General features: G+C 49.4%; 1 protein-coding gene across 8 annotated transcripts in view; it reads right to left on the bottom strand.

Moving 5' to 3' along the window:
* The window catches only part of NCALD (neurocalcin delta), a 373,056-nt gene that overhangs the window by 2,713 nt on the left and 356,303 nt on the right, over positions 1–14,040 (bottom strand). For all 8 annotated transcript variants that reach the window (XM_078072170.1, XM_078072167.1, XM_078072169.1 and 5 more), the window contains one exon: positions 3,004–3,109. In XM_078072170.1, coding sequence (XP_077928296.1) covers positions 3,004–3,109 — 106 coding nt within the window. The remainder of the gene's footprint in view (positions 1–3,003; positions 3,110–14,040) is intronic.

The raw sequence follows: 14,040 nt of genomic DNA, 5'->3' as shown, positions 1-14,040 counted from the left end.
CAGGAGGGGGTGGGGGTGGGCGGTTCTCACTGGGTGTTTGTGCAACAGAAAGCTGGCCTTTGCCTTTTTAAGAGAGCAGGCTGCACTCCTGGCGCACCAAGGCCGTCACGGGGTTCCCGGTGTCCCCATAGCCTTCTGGCCTCCTTGGGGTAGCCTTAGCTTTGCTGCAAGAGTCCCTCTCTCTCCCTGCATGTGAGCAGAGGGGCCCGCACAGATATCTGGGGGGAGGACAGCATGTGAGGGGCTGCCCCTCCATGCAAAGTAAGGAGAAGAAAGGGGTGTGTGCACGAGGCAGAGGGGAGTCCTCAGGTCCCCGGGGTCAATCAGAACAGGCTGGAGGAGGGAGACATGACCCCCTGGGATCCCACTTTTATCCGTGTGTCCCTTTCCTTCCTGAGTAAGCTGGAATATGTATTGATTTCTCTTCTGGAAGGACAGTCTGTCATATAATTGGGGAGGGCAAAGCTTCTCCTCCCTTCCTGGTGCTTCCAGAAGGTCCCATCCTGGGGGGGGAGCAGCTGGGCCTGCTCTAGATAGAAACTCCCAGAGAGGACTTGCCCCCTCGGCCCTCCAAGGATGTCCCTGCCCGCTGGGCTCCCTGCTGCTGTGGGGCTTGTCTGCAGGCCCTTGGGCTCTCACACTAGGTTCCTCCCTCCCACAAACTCCATCCTCGACCTCAGTGATTGCTCCCTTATTTCTCAACTGATTCCAAACCCAGACAGGAGGGGCGCCACCCACTGAAGCCCTCATCACCCACCCCTGGGAGACATCAACAAATATGTCTTCCCCTTCACCACAACCCCCTCCCCCAGCACCGAGTTCTTATTTGACCAAATCTACTTTAGCTACAAGAAGGAGAAAGGTGGGCTTTTATCTATTTATTTTTAACATAGAGCAGGCCATGTCTAGGCTTTGTGTCCTGGCCATTTCTCGAGAGCTGTGGCCTGCTTGGGCAGTGGTTGAAACGGTGATGACTTCTTAGGTCTGAAAGGCTGGCTCCAGGGAGGGAGGGCGGATGGAAGTGGCCACTTGAACACTTGGGGGTCTCCCCAAGGTGAGCGCTGGGAACCTCGGCCTGCAGCAGCGGGGCAAGCCCTGCATTCTTCCTCGGTGGCTGGGTCTCTTGGGTCAGCTCCCCTGTGTGCGTCTGAGGAGACTCCAGGGCTGATTTGCCTGTGGGCCCAGACTTTTCAAGTCCACAGCCAGGCGCTAGACGCAAAGGGCTTCCACCAAGAGGAATCTAATGGCGGGAGCCTCTCGGTGAGGTCTTTGCTCCAGGTGGGGGTACCGGGCTCTGCCTGGGCTCCCAAAGCAAAGCACCGCAAGCACCAGGTCTCGGGGACTGTCTCTTCTGACCACGCCCAGGCTTCGAGCCCCTCCCCCTCCCCGGTACAGCTCCCACCCCGGCCCCCTCACTCCCTTTTCCCCATCGAGGAAAGCACAGGGCTTTCAGCAGCCGGATGTGCAGCAGGCCTGCTAGCCCGATCGGGGCTCTGTGACGCCCTCGTAGCGAGCCCCTAACCCCTTGCCTGTGACCCGCGCACCGTGAGGGTTTCGGCCGCTCCCCCTACAGCCCTCCTTTCTGCAGGGGCGGGGCGGGAGCAGGACGCAAAGCCACGTGTGCTCCCCTGGGGCGCCAGCAGACCTGCCGCTTTGGATCGGCAAGCTCAGGAACTATTAAACGACCCCAGGTGTTTAGTCTTCCAAAACAAGTCTTCGCTGTGAATTACGGTGCATTAGGGGAGATGGGATGCAATAGCACCTTTGCGCAGGAAGCAAACAGGTCGGCCTGCACCCCGGCAAGCCAGAGTCTGCGGCAGCCAGTGCCCCGGAGGGGCATGGGGGTAGAAAGAGAGGCTCCCTGTGCTACCTACAAAGCCTCCCGTCGTTCTGTCCACCAGTCTATTTGGGGTAGAGGAAAGCATTTGCGCATCGCTGACAGGATTTGCCGCGGACCCCCGGCGGAACAGGGGAGCTGGTAGTAACAGCAAGGGCTGCAGAAGACTGGGTTTCCTCCGCAGCAGGCTCAGAGCTCAGCACTTCAAATTCAGGTGTCACATCTAAATAGGACTGCCACATCGGGGACATAAAATACGGGATGCCCAGTTAACACTGAATTTCAAATAAACGATAATTTTTTTTTCATATAAGTGTGTCCCAAATATTGCATAGGACACATTTCTCTAAAGAACACCATTTGTTCTTTATCCAAAATTCAAAGTCGATTGGGCCTCCTATATTCCATCTGGCAACCCAACATCTAAAATCCACTAATCTTGGGCGCCTGGGTGGCTCAGTTGGTTAAGCGACTGCCTTCAGCTCAGGTCATGATCCTGGAGTCCCTGGATCGAGTCCCGCATCGGGCTCCCTGCTCAGCGGGGAGTCTGCTTCTCCCTCTGACCCTCTCTCCTCTCATGCTCTCTCTCACTCTCTCTCTCAAAGAAATAAATAAAATCATTAAAAAAAAAAAGAATAAAATCCACTAATCTTGAGTTTGAAATCCAGCCTTCCTTTTCACTTTGGATTGTTTTGAATCCTCTTGTTGGGTTTGAATTGTTTTGAATCCTCTTGTTGAATTCCTCCGGGTGGAAAGTGCTGGCCACCTGGCTCCCCTCCTCCCCTGGCCCACACAGGCTGGGGAAGACCACGTGGCTCCAGGAAACCCAACACCTTAGGGCATGCGCAGAAGAGCCCAACCGCACCCCCTGGGCAGGCTGGGGTGGAAGCCACCAGATCTGGGTGGAATTACACCAAGTCCCTCTCTGCTTTCTGATTAGCTGGCCTGCAGGTATCCAGCCTGCTGTGACCTAGGCCTGGCCCACCTGGGTCCCTCTCTGTCCTGCACTGCCAGCGAGCATATGGGATGAGCCCCTTTCACAAAGAGCTGTGAGCCAGGTCCTTGCGACTAATATCTTGTCCTTGAGTAGCATCTGCCTGCCCGGGTGGCCCCTGTCCCTCCAGCAGTCCCCACTCTGAGCAAAGCCAAGTGCCACGGCCTCCTACCATCTCTGTTGGTGTCCATCTGGCGGAAGATCTTTTCTGTCCTTTTCTCCGGGGTTGACTCATCTTCAGGCATTTTCATTACAGAGGAAACCATCTTATAGATCGCCTAGGGACAGAAATGACGTGATAGTAAGACAGAAACAGAATAGCCTTATCAGTAAAGCTCCCAGAGCAGAGAGGCGAAGGGGGTGTCCCCCATGAACACAGGGAGCTAGTCCGATCCCTGCTGATGTGCTGTAGAAAACCAGTGTGCAGGGACTAGCTCCAGCAGTGAGAAGCTGGCAGGAAGACAGGCTCACCCCTGTGTCTCAGACTGTCATGCGCATACGAATTCCCTGGGGAGCTGTTGAAAATGCAGAATCTGATGGGGGGGGTCATGGGGCCTGGGATTCTGCATTTCTAACAAGCTCCTGTGTAGAGCTGTGGTTGCTGCCCGGAGAACACCACTTCTAGTAGCAGAGCTGTGGATGACATCCCTCAGGCCAGAAAGACGGGTCAGTGTCTCTATCTGGTCCCTCAAGGATAATAAACATCTGATGGTCTGCAAGTGTCTGCCCACGCCTTCTCCCAGGCAGACATCACTAATTCATCCTGATGCCCCCCCCACCTCCCATATGTGGCAGTCGCCTCACATGGCTTCCCAGCAAGCTCCCGGGCATCCCCAAGATGGAAGCAATCTGCCATCCAAGCTTTGCATTAAATAATTATGCAACTCCAGGCTTGAGGTAAATTGGGTACATCTGAAATCTGATGAGCAACAACAGATGTTCTACTGAGTTTTGTAAGCGGTACTGAAACAGTCTCCCCCACCACCTTGGACCCCCTGTGCTACTCAGTAAAGGCCTGGAAGGCCTGTTGTCTAATGTAGTTTTGATTTGGAAATAATGTAAAGTCATTGTTCTCATTCCCAGACCATCAGGTGTTTAATATCCTTGAGGGACCAGGTAGAGAACCAGCCCGTCTTTCATCAGATTTTGCTCATCAGATTCACTCTGGGACCTTTAATCCTGGGAAGGAGTTTTAGAAAAAGGAGATTTTGCCAGCAGGTGGGCAGAAAAAATCTGGAAAGTTCTGGAGCTCCAGATGCCATGGGATAGTCGGAAGGAGGGGTGAAAGGAAGACAGCTGAGGGAAGGTAGCCTCCAAATGGGAAATGTGGGAGGAAAAAAATGGATATTAAAGGCTCAACTTATTTGCTTTACAGTCTTATTTAGGATCAACCCTGCCTCAAGTCCCTAACATATTCTGGAGAAAGGGGGGTAAATATTCTTACCCCAGTCAGTAAAATAGGAATGAAAAACTGAATCACCCTGTGTTCTGAACCTTAGGGATCATAGGGATCCTTCAGGCCAGGCTCCCTGGGTCTGTCTGAAACCCACCCAAAGCCCTTGCTGAACTCCAGCGTGGCCTCCATAGTGATTCTGCCTGGGAGAAAGGTCAAGCTCAGAGTTACGGCCCTGTCCCGGATTACGGGTGTCACTGGGATAAGGCTGGTCCATAGTCCGCTTCCCCAGCAAACGTTCACGGAAGTATGCAGGCAGCGGGCAAGCCACGCTCTGTCTTCTTCCTGGTCCCCTCCAGCTCAGGTCTATGGGGCCATCTGTGCTGGGTTTGGAGTGCCACATGCCACGCCTCTGGGGACACTGGGCTCCTGGAGGGAACCAGGAAAGCCCATCAGGATAGAGTTCTTTTTACAAATGGGAAAACAGGTGCTGAGATTTCCTGGGCCCGGTAAATCGTAATGGCAGCAGAGAGCAGGAGTCCTTCCAGAACAGGGGTATCTTGAGATCTAGCACCTTCTCCTCAGGTTTTTTTGCTCCCACACGGAAGCTCTCTGTGTAACTCGACCCAGTTAAAAGGGAATCGGTGGCACCGACTAATGAACACACACACACCTCACACGGATTTCAATCTTACACAATCTATTGTGTGAATTCATAAGCCAAGGAATCTTAGAACAAGAAGAACAAGAGGACAGTATTTGGAGATCAGCATCCCACTAGATCGCACAAGGACAACCTCTTTAAAGGTGCAAGAGCTGACACATTTCAGGGTTTGTAGAGGTGATATGGGAGAGGCATTTGCGGGTCAACGATGAGCTTACTTTTCGCCAGAAGTCTTACGAACGCTTCGTCATTGCACATCCTCAGACTTCTTCGGGGTGGACTCCTTCCCTGAGTCTGTTCTGCTCTCAGTAAGTTCATCTCACTTGGTAATTCCAGGTGCCACCTGCTGTGTGTCTATCACTGACCAACGGGGGCAGCTCCCAACTCAGATGCTTCACAAAGGCTGTCAAGAGCCCCACAACCTGAGCATCACCCACCTTGGTTTCCTGGACCAGCAGCTTTATTTACACTCTTCTCTCATCTGAGTGCTCACCTACCCCTCTCCGCTCTCCTTGGGATCCTACCCATTGGTTAAGGGCAGGTTGAAATGTTACCCCTCCTCCAGGAAGTCTTCCAGGGTCTTCCTTCCTTCTGCTATGTGTAATTTCCCTTCCGATGTGCTAGCAAATGGCTCTGTTCTAAACCTCTCTTGGATCATTTCATCCCATTCACTCCAATTGTAGTTACCCAGAACACTCTCCTCTCATACAGGAGGGTGGCAGTCCGATCTGGCTATTCATCGAACCCCTGACAGTTCCTAACACAGGGTCTTGCACAGACTTGGGCTCCCTAAGTTTGGAGGATTCATTCAGGAATAACTAACCTCCCCCCCATCACCTTCTCTCAGGCTCTTCCTCCTCTCTCAACTTTCTTCTGTTCCATTTCTCATTATAAAGTTCCCCTTTATCCTTTGTTGCTTTTCTCACCTTCCCCTTCTCTTTTCTTTTTCTCCTTTCTTCATATAATTAAACATATTTGTTGAAATTCTGTTGGAAAGGAAAGGTTTCCTCTGCCCTTCAAAATCCTTCTAGATGGACAGGAGACAAACTAATGGAAGAAAATCAAATTTAATTTCATATGTACAAGGAATCCACAAAGACATGGAAGTTCCAAAGATAGGCAAAATGAGGCCTTTATGTCCTTCTGACTCAAGGAGAAGGGGTAGGGGTCTGGGAGTTCCAAGGGAAAGAGTGCAATTCACAGGAAGGTGAAAAAGAGGAAATGTTTGGTAAACAAATGTGCGCTGGGCCACTGGGAAACAATAGGACATGGAGGACTTGGATCAAACAGGCCTTGCCACGTTCTTCCCCATCTACTGTACCTCGTTCATACCATAATGTCGTTCTCTGTGGTGACAGTTCTCTTCCTGGATCCTCTACCTAAATTCTTTTTAGGCAGTTGTGGGAGAGGTAAAGAGCTGTTCCTCAATCTGCTGGGTTTCAACGGCTTTTTAACTCAAAATAATCTTCACGCCAAAGTGGCCCGTCATGGGGCAGCCTGCCCTTGGCCCCCACAATTCTTCGGTCTGTCAAAAGCTAAGGGCTCTCCCCTTAGGAACCGGGCACACATGCTTGTGGATCCGCACTCAGGGTCACGGACAGCTTCAGGAGCCCATCCACAGACCCCAGGTAAGGAAAGTCCCTGATCTCAGTTTATCCCCTCCCCATTGCTCAAGCATTCATCCCTTCCCTCAGTCATTCCCCAGCTATTTACCCACCGGCTATTCCGTGCCGGGCCCATCTGCCCCAGCCTTGCCCTCACGGGTTTACTGTCAAGGGAAACGTAACAGGGGAGCTTTCCTTGCCACAAGGATTGGGGCAGGCCTCCCTGAGGAGTGAGGACAGTGAAGAGATGAAGGAAGCGGAGAGCTCCCAGAGGAAGAGGACAGAGGGAAAGACGTGCGTAGACACCGGGTACAAGGAATGGCAAGAAGGCGGAGAGTGTGACTGGGGAGGGGACTGCGCCACAAGATGTGGCTCCGGAGCAGGTCAGGACAGACCCCTGGGCCTCAAAGAGCACGGGAAGGTATCTGTAGTTCTCCAATAAGCCACAAAAAGATAGAAGTGACAGGAAATTCGATGTCTACTCCCCAAACCCACCTCTACTCCCTTACTTACAGGCAGCGGTATTCAGAGAATTAAAAAACTGTCATTCATAATTTACTCATCAGTTATTTATTGAGTGTCTACTATGTTCTAGGTGGCGGACAGTCAATTGTCAAAATGACCGATATGGTCTTTCTTATTGTATATCTCCCCAATCCTCTGGCAAAGGGCTTGGGAGACACTGTATTGGTGACCAAAAGCACCCCATTTCATACAAGCACCATTTAGATGGGTACAGTGATTCCAGTGATGCCTTAATAACCCTTGTGGAAGCCTTCACCTCCTCCACCTCTGGCTCCCATGATGGCGAGGGACTCTCAGCCTCTAAGATTTGGGGCTCATGAAACTCTCCTTGGAATTCTGACGGGAAGTCAACGGTGTGATAGTCCAGAGATTATTCCCTTAATACTCTTGGTTGAACAAATGAATGAAAGACCAGGCAAACAGATGAATTTGTGTTAGAAAATGAGGCCCCCACATTCAACAGAAGGTCTTTAAGAGATTTAGCCTTTAGCTCTTGGGCCGAAGAAGTGGAGTTGGGACAAATAAAGATGGGCTAATATAAAAATCAAAATCCTAACCAAAACAACAAAGAAAGTCAGGATGCCCTTATGTGAGTATATTTTCAAACAGGACTTCTGGAATGGGGCAAAGGCACAATGTCTGAGTGTACTGTAGGTTTGAGGAGGAAGTGAGGGCCCGCATTCCAGACAGCTCTTTCATAACTCTAGACTAGATTTTTTTTTTAATGTGCATCAACTCACAGACAGGGATTAGTGGATTATTCACAGCACCAGGTCTATGACGTGTGTGACACCAGAGCAGTGAGCAAAGAGCTGAGGTGACAAATCCCAATGGTCCCAAGATGAGTAAGTAGATGGCAGCCTGGCAAAACCACATTTGGGAAACTGTCTGTCCCTTTGTCCCCTTCCCACGGCATCAACAACCCAGAGCCGATTGCACTAGAACTTCAGAATCTAGGGCTCCCCAGCACGGGGAGAGAAAAGACTCACGGCCAGACAGCAATCTGAAACAAATCATGTCTTTTATTAGCTCTAGGTCCCCCCCCCCAAATTTAATGGGATTAAACCATGAAGAGGCCAGGCTACTTCCCTACTTATTTTTAGCAACGTCAATGAGAGGCCTGGCAGGGACATCCTGTTTTTAATTAAACTTGAAGAGCCTCATTCTTGAATTGGGTAAACACAGAGCTAGAGGACACCCAAGAGCCCAGCTCTGGCTCAGCCCCTACATAGGCTTGGGACGGTGCCTGCCCTGTGGTCAGGGCTCTCACCAGCTTCTTCATGGCCTGTATTTTTCTTTCTTTTTCCCTCTGAATGAACCACCTCTTGGGATGCTGGAAAAGAAGGAGTCACGTCTGCACTGATAAAAGTTGTAGACTTAGCGGAGGGCAGGCACAGTTCCAAGAGTTAAAGCTTGACCTTCTCTCTGAAGGAAACCAGACTGCCTTCTTTCACCAGAAGATGGAGGGTCTTCTGACAGGACATCCAAGGCCCCGTGACAACCAACCAAAGGCACAAGAAGTTAAGCAGTACAGGGTTGCGTTTAGATTCTAGATAAAGAACAGCACACCGCGTAGAAGGATACAGCCTATCAGGAAATGAGGGTGGAGAGAGGCCATGAGGATCTTGGAAACACTTTTGAAATAGGATCGATGTCTGTGTTTCTGGAATGGTCTAAGTAGTTTCTTGTTTAGAGCTTAGAAGAATACATTAAGTCAGGAACTTCCCCAATGTTCTACCCAGGTGCTGTAGGTACTTTCACGGGAGGGGCGAGGACAACAGGAGAAGGCCCTGTCCCTTTTCAACCAAAGCAGCTCCATTCTTATATTAGGTTTCATGTAAGACCTTACCTGAAAAAAGTAAACTCATCATTGTCCTCCCAAAACTTATGTATGTGTGTGTGAATACACTACCATCCAGCCTGTTGGCAAGTCCGACATCTTCGGCGCCTCTCAGCCATCTAGCTTGGTATCTAGCAGTCAGCCGACCCATTAACTCTGCCTCCTTACTATTTTCTGGAATCTGTCCTTCCTCCTGCCACTGTCTTCTGTCAAGTCAATGTTGGTACTCATCATTTTTAGATAAGCACAGTTAATGTTTTTTTTTTCAATCTTACACAAAGTGAAATGCAAAAGCAGCTTCAAATAGCCCCATCCAAAGAGCCCTTTTATCATTGTCCTGAACAGACATTCCAGAGCTGTTGTATTATAGGCCTTCACCTGTGGGGGGCTGGGGGGGGGTAGGGACGAGTTTGATTTTGGAGTGCCGACTTTGAAGTATCAGTGTGACAGCTCAGTGGAGATGTCACTAAGAGTAGGACGTAACAGGGGCGCCCGGCTGGCTCGGTTGGTGGAGCGTGCAGCCTTGATCTCGGGGTTGTGAGTTCCAGCCCCCTGGTGGGTGTAGAGATTACTTAAAAATAAAATCTTAAAAAAACAAAAAAAGTTGGACATCACAGAGGTGGAGGTCTGGAAGTAATCGGTTATTCCCTCCATAAAGTGGGGCTACCAAGGTTGTCATGAGGGCTCCGCAAAATGATGCGTGGGCACTGGGTTGAACGGTGTCCCGCAAAACTTCATGTGCACCCAGAAGCTGGCGGAGGTGTGAAGAAGGCGAGGTGACCTTATTTGGAAAGAGGGTCTTTGCAGCTGTGATCAGGTTAAAATAAGATCATACTGGATTAGGACAGGCCCTAACCAATCCAGTGACTGGAGTTCATATAAGAAGAAGGAAATCTGGACACAGACTCACGGGGAGAGCGTCACGTGATGATGGAGGCGTAGGCCGGAGTGTCGCAGCTGTGAGCCAAGGAACACGGAGGGTGCATCACCACCAACGCTGGGAGAGAGGCATGGAACAGATTACCTTCCCTCCCCACCCCCAGGAGTCTCCAGAAGGAACCAACCTTGTCCACACCTGGATTTTGGACTTCTGGCCTCCAGAACTGAGACAGAGTACATTTCTGTTGTGCTAGGCTTCCCAGTTTATGATAATTTGTTATGGCAGACCTAGGACTCGGGTACAGCGTGGAAAGCCCTCAGCACTAGGCCTAGCCCATCGCAAGCACTGAGGGGAGGAGGCTTCTGGAGGAAACACGGGCTGTCGCTGGGACTCTGCTTCGGGAGTATCTATGGTCGGGGAGCAGAAGAAGGAAGAGGAATCCACGAGGGCCACGGGGAGGGAACGGCCAGAGGGGGGCGCCTCACTCATGTCGCCAGATGGCATACTCGATGCTAAGAGTTAAACTCTTGTCATAAGATTAATCCCCTAATAAGAAAGGGATAAACCAAACACAACCTCGAGCACGAAGATTAGTTCTTTGAGAAAGTCACTAGCCTAAGCAATTGCTTTAGAGCTTCCTCCAGGAAAGAAATCTAAGTTGCATTCCAGCATCACATCTGTGGTCCACATTCAAAACTGAGAATTAGGCAAGGGTGTGGAGCTGAATTCCCGGGGACCATATCAAAATGGACTAGAAGCTCTTGTTCCATCCCCCACTCCCCACCCCCACCGCCACCGTGGAATCAAAAGAGCACAGTGTTTCAGGTCTCCAAGAAACATATTAAAATTGATACAGTATCTATGACATCAATTTAGAAAGATGATCGGGAGAAAAAATGCAAGTGCCAGTCAGGAAGTGGCTCTGAAAGAATGTAAAGAAGTTTTCCTGGTCCTCACTTTGGTCCTGAGGGGCACAGACACTCACAAGTTGGCTGGTGATCTTGCAACCAGCGGGGACTAATCTGTGCATCTGTTTGGTGCTCCTGGAGGGCAAACGTTTGCCTGGCCCCCACCATCACCTCCTTCCCCCTTGCCCAGCTGCTGTATAGTTTTGCGTGCCTTTCATCACATGAGGGAATGAGGAAAAAATTTTCCAATACTGCTAAAAAGAAACAGAGATGAAATCTTCTGTGATGAGCCGCCAGGATATTCCCAGTCACCTCCTTCCCTCAGGTTCCACTCATTCAAAAGGCATGAAAAGATAGATTAAGGGTGTCCTGATGTTCACCCTGCCTTCATTTAAAATGCCAATTAACCCTGAATCACAACAAGGAGGGAGAGTCTAATTCCAAGACAGTAATTATTTGAACACCAATATTTTCGAAGCGATCACTAACATACAAGTAATACATAGGCTAATTAGAAAATTTCCAACCTAGTTTTCAAAGTAAGTTTCCTGAGGACTGTTCTGGGTAACATTACGTCAGCCTGTGTATATCCTCTCGGAAAGTCTCTAACCTGAACTTGAGAACCAACCCAGCCAGGTCCTCCCCAAAGAGTCCCAATGCATGAAGTTTGCCTGTGGGCTCAGGGCAATAGTTCGGGCTTGGGAGACTCCTGGTGCCAACCACATTCTCTCCTGGAAAGCTGATCATTCTTTTATCAGAGTCCTGTGAGCATCAGAGTAGCGCAGAAGTTTTAGTTATTCCCAGATGGGCTGGTATTTGATAGGAAAGGTAACAGGTGAAGAAGGTAGGAACTCCTAAAGTCATCTGTTCCAGAATATCTGTGAGTTCCACCAATTGAGAGTTTCATTGGGTTACCTCCCTCCTCCCTGTGAACATAAATTTTGTTGACTAGGTAAATTTAACTTAAAACTTAATAGAAGATTCTATTACCTTGTCCTTTGGGAAACGACCTCCCTTTATTTAGCAGGAAAACCTCTTGTCCTCGCTCTGGAAACTGTGATAGAATAATGGTAGCCAACATTTATTGAGCTCCTAACATCCCAGGGAACATCCAAGCCCTCGTGGCCACATCAGCAATGCCCCTTCCCGCTTGCTCAGCCCTTTCCTCAGACCCTGTGCTGGGCTGGGTGTGGGCGTGCAGACCTGCCTCCAGCTGGGCTCACAGGTTGCTGCATGGGGCAGGAAGGCTTTTCCCTGCTCTTGTGGCCCCCACCTGGAGGAGAGGATCTGCTGTAACATGAGGAAAGGTTAGAGCTGTTATCTGTCTGGCTTACGACTCCTGAGAGGCAGTTTTGATGCTAATAAAATACTGGGCCTAAACCATGTTCCTAAATTTGTCACTTAAAAAAAAAACAAACACGTGAATGTAAAAATGTTCATTTAAGACTCTAAAAATAAATCTGCATATGGTTTTATTTGTTCATCCAGATGTTGATATAGCACAAAATTATTTTTTTTAAAAAAGAACATAACTGCATTTTGGCATATGTGGTAGACTGAATAACAGTCCCCCCAAAGATATGCATGTTGTTACCCCCGGAACCTGTGAATATCTTACCTTACATACGAAAAGGGACTTTGCAGATGGGATTAAGCTAAGGATCTTGCGATCGGGAGAGGTTGTCCTAACGGGCTGGTCCCAATGTTATCACAAGGGTCTTTCTGAGTGGAAGCGAGAAGCAAAGTGAGATACCCAGAGAAATGCTGGTGTGAGAAGGACTCAATCAATCTACTATTGCTGACTTTGGACATGGAGGAAGGGGGCCACAAGCCAAGGAATGCTTCCAGAAACCAGGAAAGGCAAGGAAAGAGATTTTCCCCTAAAGCCTCCAGAAGGAATGCAACCTGTGGACACCTTGATTTTAGTCCAGTAGAACTGATTTCAGACCTCCGACCTGGAGAACTGTTAAGATAATAACTTTGTGTTGTTTTAAGCAACGAATTTTACGGTAATCTGTCACATCAGCAAGAGGAAACTCCCAGGGTGTCGTTAGCGTCTGCAACAGAAACCAAAGCTTGTCACTGTAAACAATATTCTGCGGATACCAATGCTACACTACACTTGCTAAACTACAAGAAACAATGTCAGGGAAGAAAAACTAGAAAATTTGTGGATTACTACACTCCACTGTCGAGCCTAATTATAAACTTGTTTGGGCCCTGACCAGTTTTTAGTGTCTGTTGGTGAACACCAGGAATTTGCATTTTATTAAATTTTATTAAATTGCTTGAATTTCTGGTGTCTTGGAGGAGCAGAAGTTTAGCCAAGAATTTATATGTTCGTGCTTGTCATCAAGCTGCAGGTTTTACTCACTTTAACAAATAGAACCGTCATTTGTGAATGATTCTGGGGCCCACAGCTTGCTCTTGTCTCATCACTCCTTAACATATATTTACCCAAACACAAAGCAGAAACCCACTGGACAGTGACTCCTTTGAAGTACGCGCATCTCCAGCGGAGGTCCTTCCTTGATGGCGCCGACCAGCTAGAACCCGCACCCCCCAAATAGAGAATCTGCACACAGGTACCCAGCTTCTTGGGACAGGGACAGGGCCTAGAGTGCTTTCACTTTCGGAGCGGGGAGAGAAAAGAGGAAAAAAATAGAATGGGAAGTCTGGTAATATCCTCCACATCCCAGTTCATCCAGAGTCACTGCAACCCGGGGATTAGCGCAAGAATGAGAGAATCCACGAACTGTCAGTTTGCAGAGTAGCAGAATAGAGTAACACAGCCCTTCATAGGAAAAGGGTTCTAAATTTAATTTAATCTCATTGGCAATTTGGAAATTGCCTCAAGGGGCTGCAGGGTTTCCTCCCCACGGTCATGAATATTAATCATCAGGGTGCGGTGCTGTAGAAAACAATGAAGGAGACTCAAGGCTTCCATTTGCAGGCTCCTAAAAAACCCTGAGTGGATAAGCATTTATTAAGGACTCCGAGTCCTTCCCGTGATGACCTGGAAGCTTCCCGTGGGCCTGCGAGTGGACTGAGCTACTTACAAGTGGAGGAAAATGTCTTGGGAGGCTGAATGGCCCTTCGTTTCTATGATCACTTTCTACATTCCATGCTGAACACAGAGGAAGTCGGCGAGGGCTCGGCAAGTGCTGACGAGCACCTTCCGCGCATCCTCGGCAAAGTCCCCACCCGCCCTTGCAAACCAAATTCCACAGCCCAGGGCGAGTGTCTGTATTCCTGCCCACACTCTTTATTCCCAGCGCCAGCTACTTAGCAGGTGCTTAACTGAATGGTTGGATGTTCATAAGCCCCTGGGGTCTGGAGGGTTCTCCCTGACTGCGGGTCAACATCTTCGTCAATACTGGCCACCAAACTCCTGA

This window comes from Halichoerus grypus, chromosome 5, assembly GCF_964656455.1.
Source record: "Halichoerus grypus chromosome 5, mHalGry1.hap1.1, whole genome shotgun sequence".
In the NCBI taxonomy this organism is placed as follows: domain Eukaryota; kingdom Metazoa; phylum Chordata; class Mammalia; order Carnivora; family Phocidae; genus Halichoerus; species Halichoerus grypus.
This window is presented reverse-complemented; position numbering and strand designations above follow the sequence as displayed.